At 50.8% G+C, this 15,784-nt stretch overlaps 4 protein-coding genes across 4 annotated transcripts; all 4 read left to right on the forward strand.

The window, feature by feature from the left end:
* Nucleotides 1-1,132: 1,132 nt before the first annotated feature.
* On the forward strand, nt 1,133-3,167 carry ALT_7739 (MFS transporter; the record flags this gene model as incomplete). The annotated part of the gene is made up of 3 exons (XM_033560909.2): nt 1,133-1,226; nt 1,389-2,304; nt 2,369-3,167. 3 exons carry the CDS (start codon nt 1,133-1,135, stop codon nt 3,165-3,167), a joined length of 1,809 nt encoding a protein of 602 aa, XP_033416800.1.
* Nucleotides 3,168-4,805: 1,638 nt separating this feature from the next.
* On the forward strand, nt 4,806-8,123 carry ALT_7740 (Zn(II)2Cys6 transcription factor; the record flags this gene model as incomplete). The annotated part of the gene is made up of 2 exons (XM_089600315.1): nt 4,806-7,148; nt 7,206-8,123. 2 exons carry the CDS (start codon nt 4,806-4,808, stop codon nt 8,121-8,123), a joined length of 3,261 nt encoding a protein of 1,086 aa, XP_089455208.1.
* A 1,437-nt stretch (nt 8,124-9,560) lies between these two features.
* ALT_7741 (J domain-containing protein) lies at nt 9,561-12,398 on the forward strand (the record flags this gene model as incomplete). Its single annotated transcript, XM_033560911.2, has 4 exons — nt 9,561-9,657; nt 9,722-10,837; nt 10,959-11,013; nt 11,075-12,398. The coding sequence occupies 4 exons, from the start codon at nt 9,561-9,563 to the stop codon at nt 12,396-12,398; spliced, it is 2,592 nt and encodes an 863-aa protein (XP_033416802.2).
* An 836-nt stretch (nt 12,399-13,234) lies between these two features.
* Nucleotides 13,235-14,701, forward strand: adB (adenylosuccinate synthase ADE12; the record flags this gene model as incomplete). Its single annotated transcript, XM_033560912.1, has 4 exons — nt 13,235-13,277; nt 13,345-13,413; nt 13,474-13,925; nt 13,991-14,701. The coding sequence occupies 4 exons, from the start codon at nt 13,235-13,237 to the stop codon at nt 14,699-14,701; spliced, it is 1,275 nt and encodes a 424-aa protein (XP_033416803.1).
* Nucleotides 14,702-15,784: the final 1,083 nt, after the last annotated feature.

Raw genomic sequence — 15,784 nt, forward strand, 5'->3', positions numbered from 1 at the left:
AGAATTTGTTTCTGATCTCTGTCATTATTATTCTCTTTTCCGTCAGTCTAGTTGTTAGCATAGGTCATTATTTGCCAGTGTATGTAGGACCCAGTCGGATGCCCCCAATCCCATTGCCCTTGTCTATCCACTAGAGACATCATAGCTTAAAATCAACAATATGAATGTGGATCCTATGTGCTAGTGTTCCTTGACTGTTTGCTGTTGACTGCGTCCTGCATCATCCTCTGTAGTCTGTACAGCTGTAACCAGAATGGGCTCCATTGTGATTCTTCCTGACCCAGATACTGGACCGTTGACGTTTTACTTTTCCCTTTTTTATTTCTTTTTTGTTTGAATCATAATTCTTATTTTTTTTTTTTCTTCTATTGATTTTTTACCCTGTCCTCTCTAAAATAATTATTCTTTTAATTCTCGCCTGCTCAATGATCACATATCTTCTTCCTTATCCACATCAGATACTTCATTTAATTCCCCTTCCCGTCCAGATCCTCCCTTGAAGACTATCTCTTCTCTCTTCTCCTACTTATAATTAAGCTCTTGCCTTTATTCCGACAGTATCCCCTTCTTCTATCCTTCCATTGTCCCATTGAATCCTCCGACTCCATTGTTCTGTCTTCACCTCATCTCTGCCTTCACCTCCTACCAAACACATCTCCATACCATTACACATCTTTCCCCAACAGCTCATTCTTCTCTTGGGTGCTTAAGCTTTGTTGCGCTCTAGTCATCGACTGCAAAGACCCCCATAGTTCCAAGCGAAGTCACTTTGTTCAAACTCCCTTGTAGTGAACTCGAGTGATCTTCCACGTCAGTGGAACGGAGCCAAAAGGAACGAAGACGACATAATACAGAGCAATTACGAACTTGAAAGGAGGGACAAGTGGAGCGCATTGAGAAGCAAGGAAGCAATGCTGAAGTTCCTCTAACAAGAGGTTCCTTCTTTCTTTCTTCAGGCGCGCAATCTCATCGCAAATCGCATTCACTCCCTTCTAGCCCAGCGACGACCTTAGGGCGACACATTGCTCTCGCTGCCGGCCTCTTTCGATAGAGAGGGATCCGGGCATACACTGCTATAGCTATATCCTGTTCTCCTTTGGCCCGAGTACATTTCTTGTACCAAGACGACGAGATGTTCAAACGGCCGTCATTCTTACAACGCCAGCGGCATAATGGTGGGCGCGATGATTGGTCCGCCTTTCCTGTGCGCCAGCTTTTCGTACTAGGTATGTTCTCCCTCAGTCGCTCTGCTTAGTGCCCAATCTCGATGAGGATGATGGGTTCATGTACGACGAACATGGATCTGTGCGTCTTTATTGGAGCAAACATTTCCTTACTGCAGTTGAAATCTCCTATTGGATCTTCAGGATGACTGACAGCTCTTCAAGCACTATGCCGCATCTGCGAGCCAATTGCATTCATGTCCATTTTTCCGTATGTCTACCACATGGTAGAGGCATTCAAGGTGACAGATGACGATCGCAAAATCGCTCTCTATGCTGGCCTGATCACATCCTCGTTTACTTTTGCGGAATTCTCGGCAGGCATGTTCTGGGGTCGGATGAGCGACAAGATTGGTCGAAAGCCTGTTTTAATCATGGGTTTGATTGGCACAGCTATCAGCATGATTGTTTTCGGATTTGCTCCCAATCTGCCAACCGCCATGATTGCTCGAGCGCTTGGCGGTCTCCTCAACGGAAACATCGGAGTTCTTCAAACGACCGTTGCGGAGATCGTGACTGTCAAGGAGCATCAACCTCGGGCTTACTCGATCATGCCATTTGTTTGGTGCTTGGGGTCGATCATAGGACCAGCTATGGGTGGTGCGTTGGCACAGCCTTGCCAGAATTATCCCGGATTGTTCCAGCGCCATACAGTCTTCGACAGCTTCCCATTTCTGCTGCCCAACCTCGTCTGTGTTGTCGTCCTAGTCTTTGGGGTTATCGTCGGCTTCTTGTTCCTTGAGGAGACTCATCCGGAGAAACGATACCGCCGTGACCCTGGTCTCGAACTGGGCAATTGGCTCGTCGCCCAATGCTCGGGCTCCCGCGTGCAACTGACAGAGGATGACACGGACGGCAAAGTGGAAGTCAACGAAGCTGACTATTTCGACTACGGTGATGTCCCTCCACCAGAGTACAGAAGCACCGAAACATCGCCTCAGCTGGCCCCTGTCAAGGATGTGGGTGCTCTATCAGATGATGACGACATTGAAGGTCAGGTCAAAGGCGAACAATGCGGGACACCTAAAGCTTTCACAAAGCAGGTGGTCTTCAATATCATCGCTTATGGTATTCTTGCCTAGTAAGTTCGGACCGATTCTTATTCCTACGACGATCGATTTCATTTTCTAACCATCATCCAACAGCCACAGCGTCTCCTTTGATCAACTTATGCCCGTTTTTCTCAGCACCCCTAAATCCGATGACAACTTCGTCCTACCGTTCAAATTCACCGGCGGCCTTGGTCTTCCCACCAAGACGATCGGTTTTATGCTCGCAGTACAAGGCGTCTACTCTATGATTGCCCAACTTTGGCTGTTTCCTTTCGTCGTTCGCCATTTTGGAACACTGCGAACCTTCCGATTTGTCCTGCTCGTTTGGCCACCACTCTACATGCTCGTCCCATACCTCGTTCTTCTGCCTTCAATTCTGCAGACAGCAGCAGTCTACCTGGCACTCATCAGCAAAATTACTTTGCATGTCATTGCGTTTCCCTCAACTGCTATTCTGCTTGCCAATGCTGCTCCATCTTCCAAGGTTCTCGGTTCGATTAACGGTGCTGCCGCCTCGACTGCGAGTCTTAGTCGCGCCTTGGGGCCAACAATCACGGGTCTGTTGCACTCCAAGGGCCTCGAAAGCGGCTACTCGATTATCGCATGGTGGGCCTGTGGCCTCGTTTGCGTCACCGGTACCATCCAAAGCTTCTGGATGGAGGAGAGCGAGCCGCGGACAGACAGCGAGAAGGCTGGCAACAGTGACTCGACTGCAGGAAACCCTATGCGGAGCTCCTTCACTGCAGGCAAGGAGTATGCTACGCCGGAAGAGGAACGCAGGCTGCTCTCTTCTACGCGGACCAGTGTCGATGATTTGGACATTGCCAACCTAGATTTGACGCAAGTCGAACCAGCACCGCGGTCGAATCAACTTGCATTTGCCGAGGACTGAAAATGATGTCCTTCGCGCATAAACATGCGCTAGATTCTCCTTAATCCTCGCTTCCCTTCATAATGCATCATCGTCAGGCATTATACGATTTTAACTATGAACTTGTGGTTGGGTGGTGTCGACATTCCACTCTCCCTTTCGCTTCTTCGCTGTTGTCACAGTTCTCTGTTTCGAGCCATGCATTTCTCATCCTTTTTCCCACTCTCATTCTAGAACATGATTCCAAGATGGACGATGGCACAGTTTTCTTTTTTCTATAGATTGCATGCATTTCAGAAGCGCGGGGTCTTGTCTGTTTTTCTTGTCTTTTGTTCGGGATCATTACCATGGGCATCATCGGGTACACATCATGTCATGCATCTGGGCGGCTTTTGTCATTATTTATCATATCCTAGCACCTTGAGCGCTGAATCCACTTTCAGTTGAAGGGAAGACTGCAGTCGGCCCTCCTTTCCGGCCACCGAAACTATCTCCACTTTGATACCTATTTGTGTTGAACGACAGTGCTCGATGAAGTAGTGCATCTTCTGCTCGATCCTAGTTGTCCGAAGAAATGATCTAAAAACGTCCATGTCGGATAACTCGAGTGGAGCAGGCGAGGCTTGACTTATGATCACTTATCCATCCTCTTCCCCTCATGCTGCCCGGGTTATGAATCACGTGATTTACAATGCGGGGTTGGCGGGAAAGTGACCCGGATAACGCCTTTTCTGTGCAATATTCGAGGCTGCGGATTGTCGTAATCTCTTAAGTCGATGGTTTAATTGGTATGATAAGGGAATTGGTAGTCGCAGAATGCCTAAGCTATCTTCTCAATACTTTTAGTACTGGTGTTTTGAAACCCAAGATTGACTTATCACCGGCCAATCATCTCTAAGCCTTTTTCCTTCTCACGTGGGACAGCAGTTCGGGTACTGTCACGTATTGGTACCGGCCAGTAATTCGGTATTAGGTACCTTAGGAACAGAGAGGAGGAGCAGGAAGTTCTTTCATAGATCTGTCTGTTGATACTCAGCCAATGCACTATTACTTCAGTTAGCTACATAGATCTATATGTAACACTCTGCTGTGGTCGTCGAAGTCGAATACGGAAGAGTGCTTAGCGAGGTAGTACCTTATTCTCCATACGTACAGAGTACTTACACCATCGGCCGCTAAAGTCCCAAGGGAAAGAGTCTCGGAGTCCCCACAGTTTGTGCTATCTCCAACCTTCAACGTCGACCTTTTTTTCCCCTTCGACCTCCAGTATTTCCAATTCCACTTCTTCTTACTTGTTTGCCTCTGAATTCTCTTGTGGTCGCGGCAATTATCTCCGACATGGTTTGCGACTTTGCCCTGCGACCAAAACAAAATCAACCTTTGCCTTAACCATCGTCTCGGAAACTAAGAAAGCCCGCGGATCGGGATACAACTGAGGAGTAACTTTCCCGTGCGACGCGATTTCAATTTATCGAAGCGAAACACTCACCTGCAGAACGGCCAGAAGCATCAAGCCGTATGACTTAACATGAATGCTGATTCGTCTCGGAATCTTTGGCAAACTATCCCCTTGTTTCACTTGACCTGCGACAGACTTCCATTATCGAGACATGGTTGTCGCACCTCGGCGCCCCTTCTCCCCGTCTCGCCTTTCCCGTCATGTTGAACACTTCTCCGGCCTCGCCTACCTCCCTTGGGAGGAAACGACCGCACCCTCCGGCTGAGCCTTCCTCAACCCAAGCGCAGTCTGCGGCGCAAGCACAGCAGCAGGCTTCTCGCGATGGCGCTGCGAAAGCACCACCCGCTACCCTGACGGCTTCCTCGACCTCGTCTTCCTTCCGCAATGTCTCCGCCTGTAACCGATGCCGCTTGCGCAAGAACCGCTGCGACCAGCGACTGCCCCGGTGTCAGTCCTGTGAGAAAGCCGGTGTCCGCTGCGTCGGGTATGATCCTATCACTAAACGCGAGATTCCGCGCAGCTATGTCTATTTCCTCGAGGCCCGCGTGGCTTACCTAGAGAAAGCGCTGAAGGACCACCAGATTGAGTTCAAAGAGGCTGTGGCCTTTGATGAAGAGGAGGCCATCAAGGTAGAGGCTGGATACGAGCAGGCTCGGCCGCAGATCGCTGGCTCCGAAGGGTCGGCGGGTGCCGAGACCTCGACCACTACCGTTGTCGAAAGTGACAACTGGGCTCGGCAAAAGGGAGATAAGGCTGCGCTGGTTCAGCGAACGGGCAGGAACCCGGAGAGTGAACAGGATGCGGAGAACAGCCGAAATTATGAGAAAGAGGACAATTGGCGCATACACAATCTCGTGTCGAATATTGGCATGGTATCTGTGCAAGGGACGTCTGATCCACGGTATCTGGGGTCAACTTCAGGGATTTCTTTTGCGCGTGTCGTCTTCGCTGCGGTGAAGAGCTCCGTTGCCGGCAACGTCGGAGAGCGCGGACCTATGCGACCCACTGAACGCTTGCCGCATAGTGCCACGGGTACCGCAGGGAGTACCATGCGGGATTCGTTCTTCGGTCTTCAGACAAGGCCAATGATGAAGTGCGCGGCATTCCCTGACCGAGAATTGGCGGAAAAGCTTGTCAACCTTTATTTCGAGCATGCAAACCCGCAGATGCCTATCCTCCACCGGGAGGATTTCATGGAACTCCTCGATAGAACATACTCAGTTGAGGAGAAGGACCGCTCTCCTCGCAGTCTTTATACCCTAAATATTGTCTTTGCCATTGGCGCAGGTATCATATTCGAAGATAAGACCAGCTCAGATGATGAGGACAACAAGCAGGGCAACTGCAGCCGCTCACCCTCCTCCTCCACAGCAAAAAGGCCGCGGCTTTCTAGCCATCAGTATCAACCCGAAGAGTACCATGCCTCTGCCATTATTCATCTGGAATCTTTCCTCGGCGCTTCGTCATCGAACGACGGGTTCGGTGCGCTGGAGGAGCTGCAAGCCGTCCTCCTGTTGGCCAGTTTTGCCCTTCTTCGGCCCGTCGCGCCAGGCCTTTGGTATATTGTTGGAGTCGCTATGCGGTTAGCGGTTGATCTTGGTCTTCATTACGAGGACGGAACCGGTATTGACTCGGTTGGCGAAGAGAGCCTCGATCGCTCGTCTACCAAGGGTGAGAACAAAGGCAAGCCGCGGATACATACTAGCGAGCGTGGCCGTCGAGAATGGGTTCGCGATCTTCGCCGGCGATTGTGGTGGTGTGTTTACAGTTTTGATCGTCTCGTCAGTTGCTGTGTTGGTCGCCCTTTTGGAATTAGCGATCAAGCTATTAGCACCGAATTCCCATCCCTATTTGAGGACAAGTACATCACCAAGTCTGGTATTGTCACGCCACCCGAAGGCGCTCCCAGTTACAAATATGCGGCACACCATTACTTCAAGCTGCGAGTGCTGCAATCTGAGATTCAAGATGTCCTTCAACATCAACAAGCACGATTCGTGCGCCAAAAGGTTCCTTATTCGGCCAATACAGTTATACGCTCTGACCTTGCGTCTCCCTTCCTTCAAGGGTTCGACTCATTCCGCTCATGGCGCAGAGATGTTCACCAGCGATTGATGGAGTGGCAGGAAAGCGCGCCCACCCGTAGAGAAACAGGGGTGCAGTTTTCTGTGGAATTTCTTGAACTTAATTACTGGCAGGCCGTCATCATGCTCTACCAACAGAGCTTGACAGTTCCTGCGGAATTAGCCGCAGAGCTGACACCGGCGGAGGATGTATCCAGCCCGTCATTCTCGAATGTGGACGAAGCCGAAGATGAAGATGACATATACTACAAGGTTGCAGAGGCAGGGCAGAAAGTTATCCGTATATATCGCCAGATGCACCGTGTCCGACTAGTGAACTATACATATCTTGCAACACATCATATATTCATGGCGGGTATGACAAAGCCCCTCGTTCGATACCAGCACGCTGCTTACACTCTTCTAGGTATTTCATTTTTGTATGCGATATGGCACTCACCTTTCGTGCGAAGTCGTTTGGTACGTACCTCTCAACTAAACAGGAAGCAAGATAATAGTTAACTAATCCGGTTGTAGACCTTGGACGAAGTCGATTTCACTGTGCTTGCGGCCACATCTGTGCTTGGGGACTTGATGCACAAGTGCCCCCCCGCAGAAGCTTGTCGGGATGCCTTTGAACGAATGAGCAAAGCCACCGTTCAGATGAGCTTATCAACTACCGGATTTGGATCTCAGGTAGATTTATCTCGAATTAGAACTGCATCTCAGCAGCATCATACTGGTTATACGGGCCCGACGAGGAGTTCTGGAAGATCCGGTTTTAACCAGCGACAGCGCTTTTCCCATGTCACTAGGCGGCAGACGCAGGTACGCCAGTCTCGACCACTGCCAAAGTTCGACATGAACCTTGGCGATCTCTTCAATGACCCTGGGCCCGTTCCGGATCACGCCGGCAGCGGTACGAGAAAACCGGTACAGACGTACCCAATGCGCGCTGAATACCCTGAGTCATCGACACCGAACTTTGGCTCCGACCTGCCACCCCGGCCTCATCCTCAACGAACACCATCTATGGAGTATTATGGAGGCTACGAAAACCCTGTCTCTCCGCAGACACAGCAGCAACAGTATTTCTATAGCAATTCCCCACAGCACAGTGTGTCTTCAAGCGGCGCGGCCCCCAATGCGGGCCAGCACCAATTTTCCCCAGCGGACCAAGAGAGTGCGGCAGGGATCAGCCTTGATTTCTTAGACTTTGACTCCACGGGGGCGGAAAACACACTTTCCCTTGGCTCAGACGGTAACCCCGAGTATAACGTGTCAGCTGTACCCTCCCTGGGCCATGGGGCTGGCCACAGTGTTGGAATCGACCTCGGATTCGGCATGGCGGTGGACTTTCAGCATGACTGGAGCGAGAACGCCAATTACGACATGCTCGAAGGTTACTTCTTCGGGGGATCGGTAGGAAATCCACCGGGCGATGGTTCGATCTGAGGTTCTCGTCTCCGTTCCTCTTTTCTTCGTGTTTTTTTTCTGTGACGGCATCTTGCTTGCGGGTCCTGGGTCTACCTGGGATATGAGAATAAAAGGTGACATGAATTTATGACTCCTCGCTTGTACATCGTCCAAAACATTGATTGCATCGAATGGGGCTATTTGGTTTTTGTATGTTTGTCATAAGGCAGTTCTTACAGTTCTACCTTACATAATGGTATAGTAGCACATATAGTACAATCCATCCGATGATAGTGGTATCCTGCCGATTTCAATGTACTATCATTTTTTGGACTACCAACAGGGATAGAGTGAGGCCAGCACTATAAGAGTTTGGGCAGCAAATTCAGTGTCTTTTACCCCTTACTAGTGGTGAGAGGAGTTTGTTGACGCTTGAGTTGTCATGTGGAGACCAACCATGTGGGATACATCCAATCATTAGAAAAGATTAATAGTTACAGCAAGCCAACGCACAGCTCTCCTGTTTATTCTGTGGGTGGCTATATGTCTTGTCTGCAGATTGTGTATCATTTAACGTTCATTTATCTTCTTCTTCCCGAAACCTGTGCCTCTAGAAGTGTTCGAAGTTTTCGCTGGTGTCTGATTAGCAGAGATTCCATGCACATTATCGTATTTTGTGTCCGTTCCGTGAGGTTGCCCGGGTGAGGATCTCCCAGTTCCACTCTTGACGCTTTGCCGCTTGGATCGAGTCAAAGTCACCAACGCGAGCTTAGAGAAGATCAATCAGACGTGTTCTCTCGTCGTCATCAGATCAGCTGCGATCTTCATATTCGTCATATTTTGAAGAATCAGGTCTGTCGGTCCCCTCTCGTCCACTGCGACCGTGACTAGCTTTCGGTGTCTGTCTGGTGTCTCGACAACTCAACGAAAGAAACCATGTACAAGACGTCACCAAAAAGGAAAGATTGACCGGCTGTCCGCAGTAAATATCGACCACACCTTCTCTGTAACTATCTATTGGACTGTTTGGAGCTTTCTGGTTCCGGTTAGGCTGGCGGAAGCTATACCAAATACCCAACTGTTGTGTGTGGACCCCTTCGATCGCGGGGAGAGCAATCTTTTTCCTCACTGCTGCAACTACGAAGCAGAGTGCAGGCAATTTCTGCTTCCATTATTCGCTTCTATCTGCTCATCAGTCCTTTGCATATTTTTTTCTTGCTCTAGGTCGTTCCCTTCTTTTTCCTTCAGGGCCGGTAGTCTTTCCCTTTGCATCTCTCGCCTGCGTCGAGAGGTGCGCCTAACCTGTCTGCCACTCTTTATCGAGACCGTTTCGTCCTACGAATCATACGATCGTGCTTCTTGTTACGGGTTATGTCATGTGCAATACGACTGGACTTTTGAGCGACACGGCTGCAACCCGCTCATTTGGCAATACACAATATTGAAGGCCGTTGAGGGTTACGCTGCTCGCCCACGATGGTCAAGGCGGACGTGCGGAGGGATTATTATGCGGACCTGGGTTTGACGCCCAGCGCAGACGCTGAAGACATCAAGAAGCAGTTCAGGAAATTAGGTAAGGCGAGGGGATTGCTTGCAGGGCTTCGTTTGCGAGTTTCTTGTGGTTAATATATTCTCAGCCCTCAAGTACCACCCCGATCGAAATCCAGGCCGTGAGCTCGAGTTCAACGCCAAATTCCAGGCTATCCAAGCGGCCCACGAAATTCTCAGTGACCCCCAACAGCGCCTTAAATACGATACAGACCGACTACGTGCTGGATACGGCAAGCTTTATGGTCCAAACAAGGCGAATACGTCTCGGAAAGCTCCTACAACCCCGTACGCCTCCGCATCCACCGCGAAATCTCAGACTCCTAAGCCGCCGTTTTCAAGTCGCCCGCAATCTTTTCATAATGGGCCTTCGACCGGTGCCCAGCGTTATGCGAGCTATGCGAGAGCGGCCCCCAAGCAGCCGTGGGAGAAGACGCAGGATGAAGGACAGACCAGGGCTGATGCGTATCGTGGGTTTCAGGAGATGAAGGGCAACTCCACGCCTGGATGGTCTCATTTTGATCCGCGTACTGGACGAACAGGATATACAGGGGCAGCCCGACCGGATGCCACACCAAATGGGCATCCCACTAGACCGAAGTCTGCATACGAGTACTTCAAGACATCCCCCAGAACCACAGCCAACGAGTCATCCCGCACTCAGTCTGCGCGGAAGAAGCAAGGCTTTGCTCCCAGGACTGCTGGCGGGGATGAACCCATGGCTGCAAATACATCATCCTACACCAGCGTACCTCGAAGGGAACGCTTTCAGGCGCCCGACAGCTTTCAAAGGGAAACTGCCCCGTCCCCAACGGCAGAGAGACCTGCGGCAACATCCGGCTATCGAGCTGAGAACACCGGGACTCCTGATTTTGAGCGAACAGGAAGTAAGTATGCCGGTACCGGCGGCGAGCGGACATTTTTCTCGAGTTCCTGGCTGCGTTCTGAAGGTGTGCGCAATTCACCCAAAAGCTCCAGCCAATCGCGGACGAACCCTCCAAGTCCGACTCCTCCTCCTAATGGGAGACACAAAAGCGCTAGTCCTAAGTTGCGCAGCGACAGAGGTCGAAACTACGACTCGACAAGCTCAAGTGGCACCGAGGATGAATTCATCTCTCGCAAACCAAAGGCGGTCCCCAAGAGCAGGCTACAAAACCACAAATATGCCAATTTCCGTTCTCAGACAGGTTCTACTCCTAGGACGGGTAAGTTTCCTCCTCCGTCTCAGGTGACAGGCTCTCGATGACTTGTTTCTGCTGGCCTACTCCATAATGAATATCCCTTGAATCTGTGCGTGCGTATTTGGGTGCTAACAAATACCATCAGCACCGGCCAAGCCAGCGTCGTCTGAAAATATTTTCGGTGCATTCTCGTCAAACTCGTATGAGACTTTCGCCTTGGCTCTTTACATTGTACTCTCAGGCTGACTTCTTCAACTGTAGAAACCCGGCGCCTAATGAAGGCCAAGCACCACCAAATGGAGCCTTCAAGAGTAGCAGCCACGACGATTTACGCAAACCATTCACTGCGGATAGTTGGAAAGGCGATTTTGGGTTTGGGTCATTCACATCAAGCACGGCAGAGAATGGCCGACCTGAGTTCAACCATCGTCCGAACAGTCGTGGACGAACCTCGACAAGAGCGAGTCCTTCAAGAGCAGGCCAGCCGGGACTATTCAGCCAGGATTCGTCTCGGTCGGCGTCCGTTTCACAACCGCCGACAGCGTTTCCTGAGGCAAAGTTTTCTGTCGACGAGTGGGCTGCCAAGCTCAAGGATGTACGCTGGACCATGCCTCAAAACGAGGAAGCCTCTCAGCAGGCGAATACTCAGCGCCAACGAAGCCCTAAGAAGCAGACCAAATCAGGGTTTAAGATGCGACCTACACCACAACCTGCCAGTGTTGCGACAGAAGCGGAAGAGTCCCGGACGACTGTCGGAGATAGCGCAAAACAGGGGGCGACCGATACAGGGGCTGAGGAAGTGGAAGCCATGGATCTCGATGATGATATCCCTAGCAAAAGCACTGATGCAGCTTTTCAAACTGACAGAGCATCCAAAGATCAAGCCCCTCAGCCGTCTTCAGGTGTTGACAGCAAAGACACCGGCGCCAATTCTAAGTCTCGTCTATTCAACCTGAATGACCTAGGCAGCACAGCGCCATTTACCAGCACGAATAGTGGCGGCATCGAGGATTTGCAGGATATCCATGCGACACTACCCTTTGAGTCCCGCGCGAAGGTGCCAAGGACGACAGCACGCGATGTTCGTCCTAGGCGCCTCGTTTGCCCTAATCCACCGAAAAGACCCAGCCCACCGGAGCTTGTTCCAATCAGCGCAGGGTCGCAGCAACTCGGACTCCCCCGAGGCGCATGGGACCGTTATGTCGCGGAGATGGGTGCTTACATGCGAGAGTGGAACACTTTCAATCGTCGACTTCTGCGTCACTTCAATGCACGCCAGGATGCAATGGAAACAGGAATGGCCCCCAACTGGATTAGCGCTGTTGGAGATTCCACACGTATTAAGATCAACGAGCCGAGTGGCGAGGATGATGAAAAATCGACTCGTGAAGACGATGACGCTGAGAGCGACGATGCTATGGTGGCCGGAAGCGCCAAAGCAGGATTCAGTGCTTATTTGCGTGCATTTGACGAGGATGAAAGAGTGCACAAACATTGGGAAGTGGCCCGTGAGAACCATCGCAAATGCATTGTGGAGCTCGGGGAGATGCGGGAATGGATCTTGAATGGAGGAAAACTAATTTAGGCTGGATAGATATACCCCTACGACGTTTCTTGCCTACGGTCTTTTCGCATGGCATGGGTGTTGGCGGCTCGGCGTTCTGAAATGGTTGGGCCTGTTCTACAGTTAGGTAGCCTCTTCTGTCAGTCATGTATTTTTAGAAGCGTCTTGCACCACAGTTAGAGAGGGGAGGTTTTCTGGCACTGAGCATGACGGGTCGGATATGCTCAATCTACCGTGAGAAAGTCTGATACCAATCTTGAATTCATTCCGAGCCCTAGCCCTGAGCCCCGAGCCCTTACTTCCGATATCGGCATCATCTGACGTCCGCCACCTTCCCGATTCAGCAAGTGCCCGCAGAACCAGACCGGTAACAGTGTGACAGAATGCCAGGGCCAGATTGGCTTGCCGATGAAGAGCTAGGCTGTATGGTATTGTACTAGGCCCTGATTTGCTGCCTCCCCGCTGAGTCACTCTGCGCAAGAGGAGGAAAAAAGTAAGACTCAAATATCGCCCGCGCCTCCGCGGTTCCCCCTCCGTCCGTTTTTTCGGCTTTTGGATCTTTGACAGTCGCGACGCCTTCGCTGCTGCTCCATTCACCTTCCCTGCAAACGGGTCGGGAATTATTTGACCTTCTTCAGTCAATTGACATTTTCTCAAGCTAACTCTCGAAAAAAGAGCCGATTTAATTCGTGCTGTTTCAAGCCTAAAGCTACAGCCACACCCCGCCGCCTTATTTTAAGTACCGAAGCCGATCCTTTGACGTATACATACCGTCGAAGCAGTCTGGTCATTGTCAATTGATCAATTGAAGTACAACTTGTCACAGCAATTGCTTTAATAAGATTCTCTCTGCCACAATGGGTATCACGATCGTTCTGGGTAGCCAGTGGGGTGATGAAGGTGGGGCTCGATGAACACTGTTGCGCTTGACATGGACGGCATGCTAATGGACGTTATTGTCGGATAGGAAAGGGGAAGATCACAGACATGCTTTCGCAGGAGGCTACGCTCTGCTGTCGTGCTGCTGGCGGCCACAGTGAGTATCATATCTCCCCGCGGAGTTTCCAAACCTAACTCTTTTTCTTTCCTTCGCCAGATGCGGGCCACACCATCGTCCATGACAACATCACTTACGACTTCCACATTCTTCCCTCTGGATTGGTCTCTCCGTCCTGCGTTAACCTCATCGGCGCTGGAACTGTCGTGCACGTCCCCAGCTTCTTCAAGGAGCTGACCTCTTTGGAAGAGAAGGGGCTGAAGGATGCCGGCAAGCGCATTTTCATCTCTGACCGCGCGCATGTCTGCTTCGATCTGCACTCTGTTGTCGATGGTCTCGAGGAGGCTAAGCTGGGTGGTCGCAAGGTCGGCACCACCGGTAAGGGAATTGGTCCTTGCTACAGTGACAAGGCTGCCCGCCGGGGTGTCCGTATTGGCGAGATTATGGACGAGGCGGTCTTTGAGCGCAAGCTGCGGTCTCTGCACGCTGGATACACTGCGAGATTCGGAGAGTTGGAATATGATGTCGAGGAGGAGATTGGTCGATTCAAGGTATTTCGACTTGATTTCTGGCAGGTACATGGTTTGAAGCGTTTGATACTGACGCAATGGAATAGGAGTACCGGAAACGCTTGGTTCCCTATGTTGTCGACCAGCTTGCCTTCTTCAAGCAGTACAAGGACTCGCCAAACACCCTCGTTGAGGGCGCCAACGCTCTCATGCTCGACCTGGACCACGGAACCTACCCTTACGTGACCTCCTCGTCCACCGGTCTGGGTGGTGCCGTCCAGGCTCTGTCTCTCAACCCTACCAGCATCACCTCCGTCATTGGTGTGGTCAAGGCGTACACGACCCGTGTCGGCTCGGGTCCCTTCCCTAGCGAACAGTTGAACGAGTACGGCGACAAGCTGCAGTCAGTCGGCAGGGAATTCGGCGTTACCACCGGCCGTCGTCGTCGCTGCGGCTGGTTCGATCTCGTCCTCTGCCGCTACTCCCATGCGATCAACCACTACACCGCGCTGAACCTGACCAAGCTGGACATCTTGGACGACTTTGACGAGATCAAGGTCGCAGTCGCCTACGTTCTCCCTGACGGAACCCGCCTGACCGATACCTACCCGGCCGACGCCGCTGTCCTCGAGAAGGTCAAGGTCGAGTACGTCACTCTGCCCGGCTGGAAGAGCAACACAATGGGTGTCAAGAAGTACGAGGACCTTCCCGCCAATGCCCGCGCCTACATCGAGTACATTGAGCGGGAGCTCGGCGGTGTACCTGTAAAATGGATCGGTACTGGTCCCGCCAGAGACCACATGATCTGCCGGGAGTAAATGCTGGGCAGTCGAGGGAAAGGGTCTTGATCGTTCATGGCGGAGGCCTACAAAACTAGAAGTCTTCCTGGGATATTATTCGCTTTTGCCCATGTTTGTGTATATGAATGGATAGACGAATCTGATGAATATTGCTTACTCTGACTTGCTCGGGTAGAGGACTTTAGAATCCAACACGGCTGGACTAAAATGTGTCCAGACAATGGACTTAGTCTAGAGGGTAGTATCACCGTTATGACGGCGTAAAAATATTTTAGCAGAGGATAGTTCCCACTCCCAGCAATCCCAGCAAATACACCATGGTTCTCCAACTGATTCATTGGTCCACTTCTCCTCCCCAACTGTCTTTCGGTATATGCGCTGATGATCTGCCGAGGAGTCAACTTATCCTGTGTAACTACCCTCCAGAGGTTTGTGCTCAACAATCGGAATCCACGCGAATCCCCAGCATGAGGCCATTTCAAGAAAGTCGGACCCGTTCCTCCGACGCCGAAAAAAGACAATGATATGATTCTTCTTGAAATTGTCGACGAGATCGGGAAGAGCAGTCTGTTGACTGTATATAGAGCACCTGTATGCTCCAGTAGTACCGTATACTCCATTGCGGCAGGGGACACTGAAGATCATAAGTGGTTCCATTTTATTTATTCGAAACATATGGGAGTTGGGTTTGTCACGAGTAGCTGGTGAAGTGTATGTCCTGATAGAGTCTTGTATGTCGAAGCCTGGCAGGGAGATCAGCAGTATAAAGTGAATAGATCTGAGTATCTATTCACTATGCCATCCATATGAAGCTGTAAATATAGCATATCTCTCATGTCGTCTTACTTTTTGATACTATGTGAATGCATCAAAGACATATATGGGCATCTATTGAGTCTGTGAATGTAGGATAAGCGCAGCATCTCAAGAAACAGACTACCGTGGCCACCTTCCTCTTGGTTGGTCTCTCAGCTACAAGAGAAAGTTGATAAACCGGACCTCAGTCATATTATTCATTAGGAACCCAAATCATCTCTATAATACAGCTATATACAGGTAATCCAAACGCCGTCTATCAACATGGATCGTTAAACCATCAAT

Source organism: Aspergillus lentulus, assembly GCF_001445615.1.
Source record: "Aspergillus lentulus DNA, contig: Alt16, strain: IFM 54703, whole genome shotgun sequence".
Taxonomy (NCBI): Eukaryota; Fungi; Ascomycota; class Eurotiomycetes; order Eurotiales; family Aspergillaceae; genus Aspergillus; species Aspergillus lentulus.